General features: G+C 51.8%; 1 protein-coding gene across 4 annotated transcripts; it reads right to left on the reverse strand.

Annotated features, from left to right (window-relative positions):
* Positions 1 to 209: 209 nt before the first annotated feature.
* SLC9A5 (solute carrier family 9 member A5) lies at positions 210 to 19282 on the reverse strand. Of its 4 annotated transcripts, none has more exons than XM_037162660.2 (16): positions 19060 to 19282; positions 16030 to 16332; positions 14396 to 14559; positions 14160 to 14238; positions 13679 to 13856; positions 12899 to 13119; positions 12481 to 12683; positions 12169 to 12258; positions 12005 to 12075; positions 11170 to 11299; positions 10546 to 10634; positions 10260 to 10386; positions 6423 to 6593; positions 5852 to 5918; positions 5062 to 5193; positions 210 to 1646 (listed from the first exon to the last, which is right to left on the reverse strand). In XM_037162660.2, the coding sequence occupies exons 1-16, from the start codon at positions 19250 to 19252 to the stop codon at positions 1174 to 1176; spliced, it is 2691 nt and encodes an 896-aa protein (XP_037018555.2). In that variant the 5' UTR covers positions 19253 to 19282; the 3' UTR covers positions 210 to 1173. The 4 variants fall into 4 exon arrangements, with proteins under 4 accessions (XP_037018555.2, XP_037018554.2, XP_037018553.2 ...); XM_037162659.2 differs by having other exon boundaries at positions 5852 to 5921; XM_037162658.2 differs by lacking the exons at positions 12899 to 13119; positions 13679 to 13856.
* Positions 19283 to 20325: the final 1043 nt, after the last annotated feature.

Genomic DNA, 20325 nt, shown 5'->3' on the forward strand with positions numbered 1-20325 from the left:
AAGGTACGAGAGAGGAGGAAGGCAGGGAGGGCAGGGAGGGAGGGCCAGGGGGCCTAACGGTCCTTCCCAGGATCCCCTTCTGGGATAGTCCTTCTCTATCCCAGAAGCCCTGGGGCAGGTGGCTGGGAGTTTCCATTTTCCTCACTGGGTACTCTTGTTGCCACACCCCTGCCCCTAGAACCCCCAAACACATGGACACAGGACACCCATCCATCCGAGGGGTGTTTAATGTGTCTTCAGTTCAAGGTATAAAACACGGGGCAGGCGCTAACCCCGGGAAAGTCAGCTGCTACCCCATCAGCCCCCTTGCCATTGCAGCCAGGCGTCCGGGCCCCCAGAGCAGTGGAGCAGTGGCCCTGCCCCCTTCCTGCTTGGGAAATGTCAAGGTGGTGATGTGGAGCCCCAAGGCGACTGTCCCCCTTCCTCAGAAAACCCAGACCCAAGGATCCAAAAGGCCCAGACTTGGATGCAGAGCAGTAGATCCTCAGAGTGACCCTGGCTAAAAAGCAGCCAGCCTTGACCTGAAGCCTCACCTGGCCCTGTGGCCTTGGTGCTGGAAAAGGAGAAACTATTGCCCCAATAACTGGCAGCAAACGAAAGGAAATAAAGCAAGAAGTGAAGACATTCCCAGTGCCCTAAAAAAGTTGGTTATGGGTAGCTGATGCAAGAGGGCAGCAAAGCCCGAGGTTGAGACCTGCTCCACCTCCCACTCCACCCCAAGCCCTCAGAGGACCAGCCCCTAGAGGAACCTCATTGCCACTGTCCTTCAGCTGGCGCTAAGGACGGGATGGAGGGCAGGAAAGGCCAGTGCCAGCTGAGGAATGATGTCCTTGCTTTGGGGGCAGGAAACAGCTGCTTAAGGTGAGCCCAGGAAGGCCGGCTGGGGAGGGGGCATCAGCCATCTGAGTCTCTGGGCCTAGCCCCTAGCTCTGGACTGGGTCTTGAGCCAGGGTTAGGGCCTTACTAAATGGAGTGGTGGCAGGAGTTAGGAGCAGGGGTGGTGGTGAAAAGGGCCCCTGTGAGGACCAGCCCAGGAGACCCTTCCGACCTGCCCTAAGGGAGCCCAGTTGCTACTTCTGACCCCATGTCAGGCTGAGTGGGCTCCTCCGCCCTTTGTTCCAGGAATATTCCCTACAGGGACTCTGGCCTCCTGCTCCTCCCCAAGTCTCTGGGCTACAGCCGGCCACCTCTGTTGAACTGGATGCACCAGTGGGAACTGGCAGTGCCTGGGCTAAGATGCGAGTGGTCCTCGTGTTCCATGAGTGGCTGCAGCTCCTGCTGCCGGGGGATGTCAGCGCTGCTCTCACTGCGGGAGCGGCCAGCCTTGGCCAGACTTGGAGGAAAGGCGAAGCTAGGGCGCAGATCTGAAGACAGGTCAAGAGGGGCCTGGGGCTCTTTAGCAGCTGGTCGGCAGGAAGGCAGGTGAGCCACAGTTGGGGCCTGGGTGCAGGGTGGGGATGCCAGGCTCTCCAAGGATGAGATGCTCTGGTTCCAGCCCGTCTGCATGTCCACCGGCACAATCTTGGTGGTTTCCGAGGACACGTAGACTGCCAGGTCCCCCTGGCCACTCTTCCAAGGTAGCTCCTTCTCTGCACAAGTTGGAGAGGGGGGAATGATACGTGGGCTTGGACACACCTCAAGGCTCCCTGGAAAGAGAGAGCACACACACTCATTACCAACACAATGGAATTCTCAAGTATAAGCACATTTTCATAAATAAATTCACTCCACAGTTGCCATATTACATCCATTTGTGTCATTATTTGATGAATGCCTTGCTGAAGGCGAGCTCCACAGCTGATTTTGCTCTTCATTGTATCCCCAGCACCTAGCGCAGGGCTGGGCACACAGTAGTTGCTCAACAAATACCTGTTGAAAAATGAAAATAACTAAGGCAAGAAAAAGAAGGAGCCAGGCAGGGAAAAAAACCCCATCCTCAGTCAGCTCTCAGAAACCCGACTTGCAGTCTCAGAAACCACATCCTGCCAAGCCCCATCCCAGGGTAAGACAGCAGTAAGGATGAGGAAGATCTCAGGGCTCCGGCCAAAGGCTTTGCTGCTGGGAATTCTGCCTGAGCACTCACCACAGCCCTTTGGTGGGACAGAGCCCAGGAGTGTGAGCTCATGCAAACCTAATAGCAGGCTAAGGGCCATGCCAAAAATAGGATGCCAAAAAGTAGACATGAGCTGAGAATCCCAGAATGCAGGGGGCCAGGTTGGAAGGCGCAGCCTCTGTATGACAGGAAGTCTAAAGTTCTGAAAGAGGAAACCTGGGAAAGACAAGCCCTCTCGCCAAAGTCAAGCACGATGCCGTGTAATAGGCGCTCAGTATGCGTCTACTCTTTGTAAAGTCCTGAGCAGTCCAATAAAGTAGACTGAATGCCTCATAAAATGCATCGATTATGCGACTGAAAGTAAAACTGCCTCTGGAAAGACCCGAAATGTTAAATTTTAATCACAACAAAATTAAAACAACAAAAACTCTTCCATGTTTACCTTTGGAGGATGCTGGGGAATCAACTCATGGTCTGAAACTGATCAGTAAAAGGAAAAAATCAAGCATTTCTCCATTCTTTGTGGTATGAACGATGTCTCAAAGTAAACTAAGTAATAATGGGGGGGGAAGTTGGTCATAATGTAAACAAAAAAAATAGATGTAGAATATCACCACCGTGCAACGGGAAATGAAATGTGGGATCTGGCCATGGTGATCAGCGGCTGCGGAGACCATCTGATGAAAAGCTGACAAGGAACTTGACAATGGAGGAGTCTGGGCAACAGCGTCTGAGCCCCGTGGTCAGTGGCGGATAACCAGGCGGCACGTACATCCTGATGTGGGATGATGGGAAGTGCACCGCCACCACCTATAAACTGTTTTCACTAAAGAAATTAAAACCGAAATCTGATCTAGATATAATTACCAGTTTAAAGGAAATAAAAGATTAGTTAAGGAGATGAGACAGTCCAGACACACAAAATTTGAGAACATACAGGAAGAAGAGGTCAAAGAGTTGTCAGGAACCACTCATTGAATGGAATAATCAGGTTTTGGATTTTTTAGATTTTTTTTTTGTCTTTTAAAAAATATTTTATTTACTTAGTTTTAGAGAGAAGGGAAGGGAGGGTGAAAGAAAGGAAGCGAAACATCGATGTGAGAGAGAAACACTGATCAGTTGCCTCTCACACATGCCCCGATCTGAGACCAAACCCACAACCCAGACATGTGCCCTGACCAGGGATTGAACCAGCAACCTTTTGCTTTGTGGGACGATACCCAACCAACGGAGCCACACTGGTCAGGGCTAGATTTTACCTGATAAAAATAAGTAAAGGAAATATAAGGGACAGTGAAACATATTAAATGACACTTTGGAGATGCAATCAGCAAAATTCAGACAAAGAAATACTGTAGAAGAAATAACCAGATTGTTTCAATAAATACAAGGGGTAAAAGTATGTGGTGGAGATATTTTTTTTGTGGGGAGCAGACCTATAAAAACTTGACATCATGCCCTGGCCACGTAGCTCAGTTGGGTTCTATTCCTGGACAAGACACATATAAGAATCAACCAGTGAGTCCTGGCTGGCATGGCTCAGTGGATTGAGTGCTGGCTTGAGAACCAAAGGGTCATTGGTTCTTCCCAGTCAGGGCACATGCCTGGATTGCAAGCCAGGTCCCCAGTGGGGACCATGTGAGAGGCAACCACACATTGATGTTTCTCTCCCTCTCTTTCTCCCTTCCTTCCCCTCTCTAAAAATAAATCAATAATTTTTTTCAAAAATCAACAATAAATGCATGAATAAGTAGAACAACAAATTGATGCATCTCTCTTTATCCCTTCCCCTCACTCTAAAAAATCAACATAATAAAAATTTTTTTTTAACTGGGCACCATTGACATGTTGGAACAGATACTTCTTTGATGTGGGGGGGGGTCCTGTGCATTGCAGGATGTTTAGCAGCATCCCTGGCCTCTGCCCACCCAGTGCGAGTGCACCCCTCCAGCTGTCACAACCCAAAATGTCTCCAGACAGTGTCAGATGTCACCTCAGGGGCAAAAATCTCTCCACCACCACCCCCTTGAGAACTACTAGTAAAGGTTAAAAGAGGCTTATAGACTAAATGTAATAAGTGGGCCTTATCTGGGTTTTTATTTGAAGAAATCTACTATAAAAAATATTAATCAGAGAAGTTGGAACACTGACTGGATATTCGATAACCAAGATTTTAAATATGATAATGATACTGTGGTTGGATTTTTTAAAAAGAATCCTAATCTTTTAGAGATACACTCTGAGGCATTTACTGATAAAGTGATACAGTATCAGAGATGTGCTTCAAAAGAACCCAATGAAGAGAAGGGTATGGTGGTGGAGGCAAGATTGGTTAGAAGTAGGTGATTATTGAAGCTGGGTGACAGATCGGTGGCGTTTCGTTTTACCATTCTGTCTAAGGCATATTTTGAAATTTTCTATAATAAAAAAACACTAAAAGACACCTGAGACTTAAAGACACCTGAGGGTGCCTGAGCCAACAACTAACAGTGATATTTATGAGACAGTCGGTTCTCCACATGCGGGAACATGGAAATAGTGTTTTTTATCCACAGTCATTCCATTTTGATGAACTCGGGCTCCTCCCCCAGAACAGGCTGCCACCAGCACCAGGGCTTCTACCTCAGGGCAGGTGCACCGAGCCTGGGTCACGGCAAAGCCAGGTATTAGCTTGTCACCTCGTGCGTGTTTCTCCCCATCTACAAAGGGAGGCAGCACCACAGTGACAGCGCTGTGGGTGTTGGAGTCCGAGGGGTCAGGCTCGAATTCTGGCTCTGCTGTGGGACTCTGGACAATTCCTAAGTCCCTTTGTTCCTCTGAGCTGTTTCCCATCGCGGTTGTTGTGAAGGCTGAATGCAATCATGTATGTTAGGCAGTGCTCCGTGAGTGCTGGTTGGTGAAAAAATGAGTGAATGGCGGACGGGAGCTGCCCGGAGTGAAAAGGGAGAAGCCAGCTGCACTGCTCCAGCTTGCTCCCGAGGGTCGGGAGGCAGAGGGGAAGCCATTACCTGAGGCCTTGCCCTCCTGGAGAACCTCACTGGTGGCCCGAGCCACAAAGATGATCCCCTCGTCATCCTCCTTCTCTGTCTCAGAACTGTCGCTCTCCTCCTCCTCAGACTCCACGGTTAAGATCACAGCGGCTGGAGAGGGACAAGAGCTGAGTCGAGGTGGCCAGCCCAGCAACTGCCTCTTAGTACTGTGCAAGGCGGCTCCCTGCCCACCCAGGCAGAGCCCACTGTCGGCAGAGGCCCCTGCCTTCTCCTCTGGCTGCTTCAGCCCTGGCCTAGGGGGTGAGGGTTTGAGAGGAAGGGAAGTGGAACTACAGAACCCGAGGAGGCAAGCAGGGCAAGTGGACTCCTCGGAGGACACCATGAGGGAAGTCACACTTTCCAGCTGCCCCAGCCTCTCCTCTCAGCCCCAGAGCCCATCGACTGAGAACACGAGCATTCGGAGAGCTGGAAGGCCCATCAATGTTCAGCTCATCCTGGTTTTGCAGATGGGATGCTGGGCCCCAGGATCCATCCATCCGCCAAGGCTCAGACCAAGCTCTCCCCTTCTCCATGGCACCTTTTCCAAGTCCTCAGGGCCTGTAACCAGTAGTTAGCTACCGGACACCTCCTGTCACAAACAGTCCAATAACTGCTTTAAACACATCCAGCTTCGAAGTCATGTGCCCAGGGGGTCCCCGAGAGGAGGAGCCCCAGCTCATGGCTCTGAATACAGGACAGAGCGGGTCCTCCAGGATTCCGGTGGATGGGCCCCTGCCCTTCCCCTCCCACTGCCCCGCTCCCTGCTTGCCTGTGTCCTGAAAGCCCAGGTCTTGAGGCGGTTTCCCATTTGAAGCTGCAGTGTTAGCCACACCATTCTTCTGAGGAGCAAGAAAAAACCCTAAGCCTTCAGCCCTGGCTCCAACCTCAGCTCTGTTGTCTTCCTGACACAGCAGGGGGAGGGGACTGTGTCAGTCCCCGTGGTTCCACCATCCTTTGACCCCCACCCCAAAAAAGTGTTACGGAGTCTGAGTAACACATGCCCCAGCAACGGCTCTCAATGCATCAGCCAGGCAGAATTAGGGTCTCAGGGAGTCGCCCCCTCCAAGGAATCTGCCTTTCTCATTTCACCTCTGGTGGGGAGTCCTGCTGCCTTCCAGCAGGTGACCTCACGGCCAAGAGGCTGATGTCCTTACGAAGGCCTCACCTTATCCTGCCAGGGCTCCAGGAAGATGCAAAGGAACCCAGACTGTTACGGCCACCAAGCTCCTGAGATTTATCCAGCTAGGGGTCCCCCTGGGCTGTATTCCAACACCCGGAGGCTCAAAACTGCATGCCGTCAGTCTCCAGCCCCAAACAGAAGTCCCAAAGAAATCACGTGCCTTCTTGCAGCCAGCCTTGCGGGGCCGTGGCTTGCTCTTGGTGAGGCAGATGTTGTGCTTGGTGGACTTGAAGGACTCCAGCCGCCGCTTCATGTTCTGCTGGAAGACCTCCTTGTCCTGCCGCTCCTGCGCGTCCTCCAAGATGAAGTGGCGGCTGCAGCTGGCCTTGTACTGGCAATGACAGCCCCGCCCTGCCATCAGGCTGGGTGCCTTGGCCTCCCACAGGAATCCCAGGCCACAGCCCCACGGTCACTGTAGGCCAGGGATATTAAACTCATTTTCACTGGCGGCCGCATCAGCCTCACTGTTGCCTTCAAAGGGCCAAGTGTAATTTCAACTCCTTAATAGTTAAGGAGTAGTTACATGTATACAGTCCTAAAATTACTTCAGCCCTTTGAAGGCAACCACAAGGCTAATATGGCCCCCGGTGAAAATGAGTTTGACACCCCTGCCATAGGCCCTGCTGGCCCAGTTTTTCAAGAACTAGCCATGGATTTAAAAAAAAAAAAAAAAAAAGGCAAAAATACAATAGGAATCCATCCAGACACTCTGTAGTCTCAGTTCACTGGAGAATATCATATTTTTCTAAGACACACCCCCAAATTTGGGGGGAAAGGGGTGTGTCTTATAGTCCGAATGTAGTTTGCCTGGCTTCCTGCGGGGGCCGGGGGTGGGGGTGGGGGTAGCCTATGTTATTTATGTCATTAAATATTTTACCACATTTTTTGCTTCGAATTTTTTTCCCTATTTTCCTCCTCTAAAACCTAGGTGTGCCTTATGGTCCAGTGCATCTTACCATCCAAAAAATTTGGTAACTTTCCCTTACCCCAGAACCTATTCCCCCATCCACTATGGCCCTTTTCCGGTTCTCTCTGACTAGAAGTGACCAGAGACAGGGGGTTACTGTGACACCACTGGGGACATTTCTTTCTTTGCACCACCAGTTATGATGAACCTGGTCCACTTGTCTGGCCCACACACGCCCCCTAAGCTACACAGGATTCTCTCTCTCCGGGCAGAACTTTCCAGATAGCTGTCCTTACACCCACCACTGCTGCACCTCAGGCTGCACTTTAAACTCCCCTACCTCTCTCTCCGTGGTTGTCGAACCCGCTCAGTCCGACAACCATGGGTGCCCAGTTCAGGACCAACCCCGCTGTCTGCTCCTTCCCGCACCTCTGCCCCAGGTGCCCAAAACACCAGCTGCTCCTGCTCCTCCATGGGCTCCTCTCTCTTCTCCTTCGCTGGCCCCCCTTCTTGTCTCCCACGTGCATTCCCCACAGTGTTGTCCGTGGCCCTCCTGTCTCCCCGCTAAACGTTCTCCCCAGCAAACATCCCCATCTCTCAGCACCAGCAAGGACAGTGAGAGAGAACTGTGGGTCCCAAACACCAGCCATCAGACCAGCTGCATCGTGGTCACCTGAGGGACTTATTAAATGCACAGACCCTTTGTTGCATTTCATCCTACAGAATCAAAATCTCCAGGGGGATGAAGCCAGAAATATGTATTCTAGCAAGCTCCGCAAGGGATTCTGAGGTGGCCAGATGAGGACCCTCTGATAAAGATGCTTACAAAACGAATTATAATAATAACAATAAAGTAAGAAAAAAATGGTAAAGTTGAAAAATAAAAACTGTAACAAAAATAAAGATGCTTACAAATCTATCCCCAGACCTTATCTCCCTCTTAAACTACAATCTTATATTTCTAGCTGCACACTAGACACTTCTGTCTCTCTTTGATGGTATTTCTGTGAACAACATGAGGAATGATGTATTGTGTTATGGTATAACCGAGTACATTCAGAACTGGGTGAGTAATCGGACCCCCAAAATGCTGGGTTCGTGTCAGTCTGGAGGATCAGATGGAAAGTCTTTGGTCATGTGCCACAGGGCTCCGTCCTCGTCAACATGTTTATGTTGATTTGGATGAACACAGAGTTAACAGGCTTAGCAAACTGTCATATGATGTGAATCTGAGCAGGTATTTGGTGGCAAACATGGGATCCGAATGATGGAATGATGGGCTAAATCAAATGAGATGCATTGAATAGGGATAAGCACAATCTCACTCCAGTTTTTTTTCACTGACAATGCAAGACCGGGTCGGACTGGACCCACTAGCCAATCTTACACACACACATTCGTGGACAGCCAGTCACTGTGTACATCCTGATGTAGCACAGTGAGAAACACGTGGCGTATTCATTCAACGGCCCTGAATCTGACGAGGCGTCCAGATTTAACGACCAGGAAACATAGGGGAGGGAGGAACATGTTAAACACTGCCACTGGGATGTGATCAGCAAAATCTATAAAATGGAAAATTCTCTGGAACAAAGTGTTTTTTTCAACAAATAAATAACAAGGGGATAAAAAGAAAGAAAAGGAAATATTATATATATTTTTTAAATAAAGAGACATATTTACCAAATGCAAAGTGTGGACTTTATTTGAATCTTGATTTAGACAGAACCATCTGGAAAAATATTTATAAACACCGGATATTTGATATAAGGTGGAATTGTTGTTAACTGTTACAAGTGATAATGGTACTGTGTTGTTTTTTGTTAAGAGCTCTTGCCACCTAGAGATATATACTGAGATATTTAGAGATGATATATGATGTCTGGAGTTTGTTTTAAGATAATAAAGTGTGGATGGAATGTAGGGGAGTCCAGAATATAATAACAGTAAATTATGCATTGATAATTATTGGAGCTGGGTGATGGATAATGAGTTTTTTTATTCTCTCTAGTTTTGTGAATGAGTGAAATTTTCTACTAGAAAAAAGTAAATAAAACAAAAACCCCACAGGTTGGATGCAATAGGGTTTAACACCCCCAAAATGAAGAAGACACTGGGGGTTTGCCTCCGTGTAAGGGCAATATGGGGCCTCGGGGTGGTGAGGCAAAGCTGGGGGGATTGTGGGCTGTGAGAAGCGAAGGCCAAGTTCTAGAACTAGGAAGGTAAGAGAGGCCCTATGCCCTGCCCTGGCTAATGACAGCTAGAATTTCACCTTCCACACATCAGGGAGAAGACATGCTGGCCTGTATGGAAGGGAACTGCCTGGAAACCTTTGAAAACATATTCTGCAGAGCTGCAGAGAGTTAAATCGGGACCAGTGGGAGCAAGTTAAAGCAAGCAAGCCTGTCTCAACAATAGAAACAGCCTTCCCTGTTACAACTCCCAGGAATGGGAACAGCTGGCTTCCCATTTCAGGAAGGTTCAATCAAGGTAATGGCTTGCTGCCCCCTTGTGGGGTTGCAACAGGTTCCCTCCTGGTTGGAGTGGGCCTTTCCAGCCCCAAGACTTCACAAACGATCTGCACTGGACTAACTCACAATACCTAAAATAGACATCAGCCTTCCCCAGACTAAGCTGGCCCCTCAGGCTTTTTCAGCTCTCCTGCTGGGACCCTGGTGAGCCCTCTGTGCTCCTCTGCCCGGTCTCCCCTCCAGGCCAGTCACCCAGCCGATGCGCCTCTCCCTTCTCACCACCCGGCTCTAACCCAGTGTTGCACTCCAGCTTCCCAACTGGCCCGCCCAGCCTCTCAACTGGCGCCCACAGCCTTTCAACTCCCCCCTTCCAATTTGATCTGCATTCAGCTACCAGAGAAGGCATCTCTAAACAGTGCTTATATCAGACCAACCCTTACTCAAAAAAGAAAAGCTAAAACTTATTACTGACAAGATGAAGCCCTGACTCTTCATCTAGGCATCTATAACTCTTCATAAGCTGGTGCCAACTGCCTCTTGAGCCTGCGGTCATGGCCTTCCCAGACTGTCCCCCCCACCCCGCCACCTCCCCCAACTCTTAAACCCAAGCTGCTCTCACCCTGCGACGCGGCTTGTAGAGGCCTCCGCAGAGCAGATGGTGCATCACAGCATCCTCTCGGTCCCGACCACTACGTACTGTGTCAATCACCTGCAGGTCCAGACACGCTCCGCTGCCACTCTCCCTCCTGCAAGAGGCAGGGAACGCATGTGCTGGGGAAGGGCTGGGAGGCGCAGGCCAGGGAAGGGCAGAAGCAAAGGCGCTGACAAACTTTCCCAGAAGTGATTCGGATGGAGGGCTGCCTGGAGAGGAGCCTGAGGAAGGGGAGGTGGGCTCAAGGACTTACAGCAGGTTGGTGACAGAGGTCTCTGCCACAGAATTTCGGCCGGGCATAGAGGGCAGAGTGAACCCTGTGGAGGATAAGACATGGCCTCCCTGGAGGGGCCAAGACAAAGCTCAGATGGCCATCAGATTGAGGGTGGCCCAGACAGTCAGAGGACAATAAAAAAATAACAATAGTTAACACTTATTCTGCTCTTTTGATGTTTGAAGTATTGTGTTAAAAAAATAATAGTTAACACGTTCTGTTCTTTTGATGTTCGAGGTACAACTTTACCTACTGAATCCACAAAACTCTGTGATGTAGGCACTCTTATTTCTACTTTCTTACAGTTGAGGAAACTGAGGCTCAGAGAGTCTAAGTGACTCACTGAAGGTCACAAGCCTGTAAGTGATAAGAACTGAGCCCTATGTTGACTCAGAGGCCAGCCGTTTCCCACCCTTCTCTGCTGTCCACCAGACTCCGGATGTCAGCATCAGACCAGGATGGTTCCTGCAGCTGCCCTTTCACAAGACCACTGAGTCTCCTAGGAATTCCTGACTTCCTTCTCAGGGCCTGTCTGCTATCAGTCACCCCTTCCTGCCCTGCCCTGCCGGCCACCTGCTCACCCACCACTGGCCGCAGACCCACCTGGTCCACGAAGCTGATGGCGTCCCGGATGTTGAGTCTGTAGTACACATCCCAGATCTGGTCCCGGATGCGGTAGGCTGACCGCCGCATCAGCAGCTGACTCAGGTACTTCTTGTCAAACTGCTCCCACCTACAGAGGATGCCAGGCCCGGCGCTGAGTGCCATCCCCATGGCCCGGCCGGCTGGCCCTTCCTCAGAAGGGGCAGGGACGCCACCAGCACTGGCCTGGCCCTCTTGTGGGGTTGCAACAGGTTATTATGGGCCTTGGTCGGGGAAAAATCTTGAAGCTAGTCCCTGCCCTCACAGAATTTATAGTGTTATAGGAAAGCCTGCCATTAATTTATCACAACTGTAAAATTGCAACCATGACAAGAACTACAGGGTATAATAATGGAGTGTGACAGGGATTTGTCCTAGTCGGGCAGGACAGGGACAGCCCCCCTACGGACTTGATGGCTATGGGGAGACATGAAGGGTGTACAGAGGTTAAGTAGGTAAAGAGGTGAGGGTGTGTTCTAGTAGCGAGAAATGAGCAAACGTCCCAGTGGCCAGGGTGGGAGGAGCATGGTAGGTCCTGAGGCTCTTAACCAGGGTCCACATAATTAACAGACAGATGGTCAAAGACAGAGCAGACCATGCAGGGCCAGGCAGGCCTCAATGGGGAGTCTTGTCTTATCCTGAAAGTACTGGGAAGCCCTTCGGTGGAAGGGCTTCAGGCAGAGGTCACCAAGCCTGAGCCTGGCTGTGACCCTTCTCAGGAGTATGACACATCCCCCATGCTGCCCTGGCTGGTGGGGCTGCTGCTGCTGAAGGAGCCTCGGGGCAGCTCCCTCACCTGTCCCTCCAGTAGTGATAGCCATGGTGCCCCACAACGTCCTCCACTGCAGCCAGAATGTGGTCAAAAGTCTAGAAGGGGGGGTGGGTAGGGGGACTGGATCAGGACTCTGCTCAAAATAAGGGAGAGAGGGACGGGTGGCGGGATGGGGGTCTGGTACCCACGTGCTCATGCAGCTCCTGGTTCAGGGTGGGTTTGTGATGCTCGCTCCTCTTCACCTTCAGCCACTTGACCAGCGGCTTGATAGTCAGGCCCTGCAGACAGGCAGCGAGTGAGCCCTGCCCTTTCCAATTCCCTGTTGCATTGCTCTCCCCATAATTAGGCTTCAGCTTCTGTATCCTGACCTCAGTGCATTCAGGGTCTGGGAAGCCAGGCCCCTGTACCCCCAACAGAAAGAGGAGCGCCTATCCCAAAGGCTCCAAACCTCCCCCGGACCTGCCAGACCCTCTTCCCGCCCAGTCTGCGGTCTCTCCCACCTGCACGATGACTGTAAAGAAGACCACCACGATAGTAGTGGCCACGAAGTAGTCCTTGGCAGGGACCTTATTCTTATCCAGGAGGATGACGAGAGCGAAGGCCACAGCTCCCCGCAGGCCCCCATAGGACATCACCACCTGGTCAATCTTGTCCAGAGGGACCAGCCGGAATTGATTCAGCACCCATGTCTGCAGGACTACACCTATGGCAGGAGGGAGGCCAGTGGGAGCAGGGGTTGGGAGTGGAGGGCACTGGGAGTAGACCGCACCGAGTATCTGGGCTAAGGGCTGATGGAGGCTGGGAGGGCAGAGCAACGAGGAGAGGCTTAGGAATTGATGAGGATGTGGACTCAGACTGGAAGATGAGCTGGGGCAGGGGCAGGAAGGAGAGTGGGATAGCAGACAGTGCCAGCAATACCGAGGGCTCGGAAGAATAGGATGAAGAACAGGGTGCCCAGCACCAGCCCAGAGTCCCAGGCCCACTTAGAAGAGTCCACAGCTGAGATGCCAAGCAGCATGAAGATGACAGTCTCAGCACAGCTGGCTAGAGTTTTCATTGTGTATTTGACAGTTGTGCGTGACTTATGGGAGATGTTGGCCTCCACATACTTCTTGCAGCCCAGGCCACACATAGTCACCCTGGGAGAGGAATGGAGAGATAGGGTAAGAAGGGGTCTCAGGAGGCACCACCTCAGGGTAGGAGCATGCTGCAGGAGAGGGTGTTGTCCACCCCAGGACGTCAGAGTCTCAGAGCTGAAGCCCAGGAGTCATGGGAACCGTCCAAGAATAGCTAGGGGTGGTCCTGGGGTAAGGGTGCATATCTCCAGGCCCCCCACTCGGTGCCTCCTGGAGGGGAGGGGGGCAAAACATGCTCTGAATGGCACACTCTCCGAGGCACCTTTTGAAGCGCTGTGGCCCCCACCGCCAGTGGCACCAGGCTTTGAAGCCAATTTCAGCTCAGCCCACACCCCACAGAGTACTTCAGGCAGAGGAAGACTGGGTTCTGGAATGTTCTGGAGGCAGATCCAAGAACATTACCTGAGGTTTATTGTCTCCTAAGGGGAGTCTGAGGCTCCCACTATCAGCAGGGCTCAGGGAAACCTATGGATTCCTCAGGGTCCTGCTTCTGTTCATAGAAGGGGCAACCATCTCCGGGGACCCCTCCCAGCTGCCTGCCTACAAGTTCCCCAGGACTCACGCAAGAATGGCAGACAGCGAGGCCATTTCAGCAGTGAGGTAGGCTGCGTAGGCGAGGAGGAAGACCAGCAGCGGCTCGATGATGCGGACCCGCTTGGTGAAGCGTGTGGTCAGGGCCAGGAGGAAGGCAAAGACTAAGCCCACGGCTGCCCCGCCCAGACTGACCACAAACAGGGAGGCTGGGGGAGGAGTGGGTTGTCAGCACGACCCCTGGCCTGGACCCTACCCGGGCTGACAAGACTTCTGCCTGGCAGGCAGTGGAGGACGATGCCCGCTGCACTCCCCGGGGATCAGGGTCCCTGAGCCAGGATCCCAGGAAAGCCCCTCCTTCTTGTATTCTCAGGGCCCATTTCTCCATGGAGGAGGGAAAGAAAGGAGGCAACCAGAACAGCCTCTGCTGTCCTGCTGCGGTGGGGACAGAAACTTAGCAACTGGGGGGGAGGTACACAGGCAGTGCCAGCTGAAAGCGGGGAGATACTGACCGACTCCCTTCAGGTAGTCAGTGGCCCGCACATTGGCAGAGCCCATCTCCACAAAGGAGTTGCAGACCTTGTACAGCACCTGGAGGAGAAGAGGAGAGTCAGGAACGAGGGGAAGGCCAGCTGCTGCGAGAAGATGAACACGGAGGCTGTATTTCTTGCCCAGGGCACCCGGGGAGTATGGGGAGACGAGCCTGAGGGCCTAGGATCGGGAATGGCAGCCATCTGAGCAGTCTTACCACGGTGACTGCATCATTAAGCAGGGACTCGCCAAAGACAATGATGAAGAGAGTCTCGTTAACGTGCACCTCCTCAAATACAGCCAGGACAGCCACGGGGTCCACTGCAGAGATGAGGCTCCCGAACAGCAGGAAGTCCAGCAAGCCAGCCTGTACTCTAGGGGCTTTCAAGAGACAGATAGGGGACAGTAACTGGTGAGGTACTGAGTCTCCTACCACGTTCCCTATAACAAGCCCAGGCTCCATCCCACTGTTAAAACAAGGACACCCCAGGAGGACCTGGGATGGTGAAGAGAGCGTCAGCCAGCCGGTCAAGAGACCTGAGCCTAAGGCCTGGCTTTGCCACTTACCAGCTCTGTGATGTGGCACTATCATTGTCACATGGCTTCTCTTAGCCATGCCCCCTCATGTGCCTACCTCACAAGGTGGCTGCAAAAACCAACCTAGGAGATGGCTAAGAAAGCTCTACGTAACCTGAAAAGCTAACGCAGCTCTGACAATAGCCACTGCAGCAGCAGTAATAAAAACCACCAGCAGGTGGAAGCTGGCTGCTGACTGGCTTGATTAGGGAGAAGGACAAAAGAGCGTGTTTCTCCCACGCCTGTGGTTCTCAGCCTAAGGGATGTGACGCTCACAATTCTCAGCGGGAGGGGGAGAGGCTCTCCATCTGTGAGGGTTGAATATAGTATAAAAAGCACCACGGGTGGGACTTGAATGGGTCACATTGCTGTGAGCCTCAGTTTCCTCCTGTATATGTTGGGAATGATAACAGTATCTTCCTCATGAAGTTCTTCATTTAGCCAGTACCTAATACATAGAAAGCACCCTACTACTCAGACCACTATTAATATTACGGTCTCATGTCCTCCCTTCCCTGCCCGCTCTGGGAGTTCACTGATCTTTTAGGAAAACCAGGTTGGAGTCCTCAAGGGAAAACTGCAAATGTCCCCTTGCACCTTGGAAGAAATCCGAATTCCCAACACTGAATGAAGTGGCAGGCAGGAAATGAGGAAGAAGAGAGCAGGTCATGGCCGCCTGAATGCAAAGAGCCTCAGTAAAATGGACTTCTCCTGCTAACCAGGGGCCTGATATCAATGAAGTCTAAGGGCCTATATTCCTTCATCCATTAAAGGAAACAAATTAATATCTAAACAGGGTTGCCATGATGAGTCAATGGGATAAGTAGAGAGAACACCCAGTGTAGTATCTTGCATTTTGTAGATGTATAATATGCATTCATTAAAAAGAATAATGTGAGCCAGGATGGTAGGCCCTCACAGGAATGCAGAGCTATGCCTCAGGGGAGCAGGGCTGGCAAGTGGCAGTGTGGTAACAAAGGCAGGAGGCAGCTGAGTGGTAACACAGGCTTCCCAGCCTCGGCAGCCCACACACAGCTGGGAGTCAGGGCCCAATCATCTGTCATGCTGTAGAAGCCAGACTCAACAGCCAAAGACCTAAATGCAGGCTGAAGGCCCATCTGGAGCACTGTCTTGCACTCCAGTGGGGAGGGGCCCAAGATGGGGCTCTCAGGGCCTGGCTCTCCCCCACGTGAGATCTCCAAAGCTGGAGGAGGAAAGAGCTAGGTGATAAGTCCAGCAAAGCCTCCCTCTGTCAGCCGTCTTAGCGTTACTCACCCACAAGTCCTGCCTGCTGCAGGCTCCACAGGGCAGCACCTGTTGTGAAGGTATTCCAGAGAGTGCCCACCACGGCATAGGTGAGGATGGCACCCAAGTTGTCAAAGAACAGCCGGCTCGGCATGAAGTAGCCTGAGTCTAGCACAATAGGGGGCAGCAGGAAGAGGAAGAAGGTGCCTGGCTCCAGCTGGTACTCAGCTTTCTTGGCCACAGCCAAGACAATGCCTCCAAGCACCAGTCCCAGTAAAATCAGCAGGCAGCTCTCAGGGACCAGAGATGTCACCTTCCGAGACAAGTGAAACACTGCAATGCAAGAAAAGGACCAGAGGTTTCAGCTTATGCGACATGCACACACACACACATGCACGCATACACACGCACAGTGGACTATCACCTCTCAGTCTTAGAAGGTTATCCAAGCTCAGAACCCCTGACTCTCAGACCAAGGAAGGAGAAACGAAAGGTAGGACCCCTAGAATCTCCAACCTTCTACGACTACAAAGTTGTCTATTTCTTGGTGCTCCTAGCATGGTAACCCGGGCCATGGCTTGATTTTCCCATTTCCAGAAATGCCTCATCCTCTCTCTTTCATATTCACGGGACTTCCCCTTTCTCTGATTTCCCTTATCCATAGCCATTATTTGAACCGCAGCAGTTAAGTATAACATAGCTGTAAAATTCAGAGCCTCTGGAGCCAGTCTGCCTGGGTTCAAACCCTACCTCTTCTACTTAAGTAGTTCTGTGACTTTGGAGCAAATAACTTCACCTCTCTGATTTTCAGTTTTCTCGAGAGTAAAGTGGGAGAAAAACAGTAATGATCTCTCATAGGACTGTTGTGAGGTTTGAATAATAACAATCTACTCAAAAGCACTTATCCCAGTGCTTTATATTAAGTGCTCAATAAATGTTCCCCATTATTATATGACTGTGTCCTATCTCCCTAACCAAACCATAATACATATTATACATCCTGGGAGCCCTATGCTAGCCCAATGTGCTTTTCAGTATATAGGCTCGCCAAAGACTCAGTACTTTAAAAAGTATTGGGTTCAGCTGTCAGATCTCCAATTTTTCTATCTCTATCACTTTCTAATTGTGTGATCTTAGGTATATTATTTAATTTACCCAAACTTCAATTTCTTTTTCTGTAATATGGGAAAAATACCAATTATACAGGGTAAGAACGAAATGATACAATGTGACTGTGCCAAGTAGGATATCAAATAGCTGGTTCTCAACAAATGTTCATTAAATAGGACTCTGGGCAAAATCATAACAGATCTGTCCCTAGGAAAAGAGGAGGTGGTATTAAGTGGGTTTCTAGCATTATTACCACTTCAACTTGTGCCCTGTAAAATAAACTCCTGTGGCTTTCTCTTGGTCCCTGAGGCCATACAGTCCCTGGGGTGGTTGGTGGGTAGTAGGGTAGGCTTCCACATTAGCCTGTGTGGGACTCAGTGCCAAGACAGTGCCCTGTGGAAGCTGTACCCAAAGAGCCTAGGACAGTGCCTGGCACGTGGTGGGATCTACATAAAGGTTTGCTGAATAAAAGTGGGGGTGAGGGGGCGGATTCTCCTAGCAATAAAGCTGGAGGAAGGTATCCCAGAACATTCTACCTACCTTCCCCCCTCTCTTTTTTGGACTGATGTGAAGGAGGCTGTCTTTTCCTGCCTCCAGAGGAGGTATCATCCAAGCTAGGGAAGGCACTATGAGTTCTGGGGGAAACGACAGTCATTGCTATAAGCCTAAATAACACAGGGACTCTCCTGCAACACACAAACTTCTCAGCAAACCCAATTCTTGGCTCCCACACCCGAGGCTCCTCTCACATTGCTCTCATTGCTGCCAGGTCCTAAGCGATGTTCAGTCACAGATCTCCCACACACTCCCTCCGGCCCCCCTCTCCTCTCCTCTCCTTCAGGAACCCTATTCCATCCTCATCTCCAGAGCATGCGTCAACCCCAGCAACCAAAAACCAGTCACCAAAGCTTGTTGTCCACAGAACTAGGCTCCCTAAAGGCCTTTAAAACCTCACTTTTCATTAGCAATAGGCTGTCACAACAGAGTGGAGCATTCTTCAGTTCCTGCTCAGCCCCACTCCTCCCAGCAGTGTCCCTGGGGGAGATGGGGGGTGTGTGGAAATTCTAGGCTGTGCGATTCCTACATAAAGACTGCTTTGGTGAGATCGGAGTACAGACTGTGCCAGCATAGATGGGGACTGAGCAGCAATGCTCAGCTATAATTAGTCACCCCCACAGCAGAGCCTGCACAACAGGGGACAGGAGGAGGGTCTCTAATGGGAGGAAGGACCACTGGTTGCTCTGAAGTAGGGAGGAAGCAGTGGAGGCAAGGAAAAGCAGCACTATTCAAGGAAAGGGTTCTAGAGCACAACCTTCAATGTTGTGCAGACCAAAGGAGGTCAGATGCATGAAAGCATCCAAGGCTGATAGCACATAGTAAGGCCCCACTAAGTGAAAGTTTCTTATACCCTGAAGTGGGAAGACTGTAGATTTGAACTTGAAAGGCTGGGGTGGAGTTCCACAAGCTAGGCACAAGAAGGGGGCATCTTTAGGGAACTAGAGGAAAAGTGACAGTTTAGTACCCCGAAAGAGTGAACACTTAGACCTGGTCTCCAGGGAAGACTGTTTCTCCGGACTAGGATGCCTGAGTTTGCCAGAGAACATCATCCGCTTCATGTCCCCACACAGCCTCACCCTGACACAGGTTTTTTGGAGGCTGATGATTGGTGGAGAAGTGAGGAAGAAGGGCTTACTGCAAGGGGAAGAGGGGAGCAGAGAGGGTAAGGGAGTCTAGGGGTGGGGACGTAGAGAGCACCGGTGACTCTTAAGAAGGCAAATCCTCCCAAGCGAGGAGAAAGGGAGGAGGGAAACACACAAGAGGCGATGCAGAAGCTGTATGAGAGCCCGGATTGTGGAATCGCAACCTAAGTCCCGGCGCTATGCAAGAACTAGCGGTTGTGGGCAGGTTCGCTGCCGGCCGCTGGCCTGGCGCTCGCACACACGCACTCACCGATTTTGGCCAGGCTGGCCACCAGGATCCACAGGGCTACCAGGTAGGGGGCCTCCACCTCGTGCCATTGCCAGCGGAAGAGAGCCAATCCCGGGGGAGGCACGCTCGGAGGTTCCGGCTCCTGGGTGGGTTCTTCGATCGCTGCCGCCCCCGCCAGGGGCAGCCCCAGCAGCGGCAGCGCGGCGCGCATCATACTGCCGCCAGCCTAGTCGCCCTCCCCGCACAGCACAGCCGCCAGCCCCGTGTCGCCGTCGCCGCCTACCGGCCGCCCCCGCGTCACAGGCACGTGGGGCGCGCTCCCCCCAATCCCAGCTCTGATGCCCCCAAGCCAGGTTCGGACTCCAAGACCCTGCCCGGGGCGTCCGTACTCTGACCCCTGGCTCCTCCCGTCTAAACCGGTCTCGGCTTTGGAAATTCCCAAGTGCGGCCCTCCCCCAACTCCCTCCCCAACTATTCCTTTTGGTACCCTTCCCCAAACCTGCCCCAAACCTCCCGCGGCCCGGATTCCTGCTGGGAGCGACGACAGTCCTCCCGAGTCACCGACGCGTCCCACCCGTGGGAGGTGGCAGCCAGCCACCGGAGGGATAGGAGACTAAAGGGGCCCGTCTCCAAGGTAAGTGCCAACCGGGGTGGAGCAGCTCTGGTCCCCGGTACCCGGGCTGCAGCCCCGGCGCTGCCGCGAGCAGACCGCAGCAGGATGCGTGCGGCTGCCTTTCGCGCAGCCCGGGCGTGAGCCTGAGACCCCCTTCTGGCCCCAACCCACACCACAGCTGCGCACGCGCACTGGGCGCTCCCAGAAAGCCGTGATGGACAGCGCTGTCCCCAGCGTCCCCTGAAACCCCAAAGGCCCAGACTGGGCCCAGCTCATTTCAGGCTGAGGAAGCCATTCCTCTCATGTCCTAAACGGAGGGTCACTATGCCTCTTCATGTCCCTCAAACTACAGGGAACTCTTCCACCTTTTCCATAAAACTGAAGAGAACACATCTTCTTTCCCTAAACTATAGAAAACTGGCTACCGACTCCCGTCAAACTAAGAGGGATGCACCCAACTTTTGGGGAGGAGTGGGACATTAGGCCAATCTCGCCCCAAACTGAGGAGAACTCTCTGCACTTCCCATTCAAGTTGAGGAGTACCCATCCCACTTCTTCCTCAAAACTGAGGGAAACATGTTCTACCTCCCTCCTCCATTTCCCCAACTAAAAGAAAATGATCCCATCTCTTCCTTCAAACAGGACAGATTCTATTTTCTTTTCTTTTTAAAAGA

Source organism: Artibeus jamaicensis, unplaced genomic scaffold, assembly GCF_021234435.1.
Source record: "Artibeus jamaicensis isolate MK-2021 breed Jamaican fruit bat unplaced genomic scaffold, CSHL_Jam_final contig_464, whole genome shotgun sequence".
In the NCBI taxonomy this organism is placed as follows: domain Eukaryota; kingdom Metazoa; phylum Chordata; class Mammalia; order Chiroptera; family Phyllostomidae; genus Artibeus; species Artibeus jamaicensis.

Bases quoted from the DNA above. Each gene is read 5' to 3' on its own strand.
- SLC9A5 (XM_037162659.2), bottom strand. From the start codon at position 19,252: ATGATGCGCGCCGCGCTGCCGCTGCTGGGGCTGCCCCTGGCGGGGGCG. The intron at 12,076-12,168 runs GTGGGTACCAGA...CCCCCCTTCTAG, and splicing joins ACCAGGAGCTGCATGAGCAC to ACTTTTGACCACATTCTGGC. The intron at 10,387-10,545 runs GTAAGTCCTTGA...TGCCTCTTGCAG, and splicing joins ACCTCTGTCACCAACCTGCT to GAGGGAGAGTGGCAGCGGAG.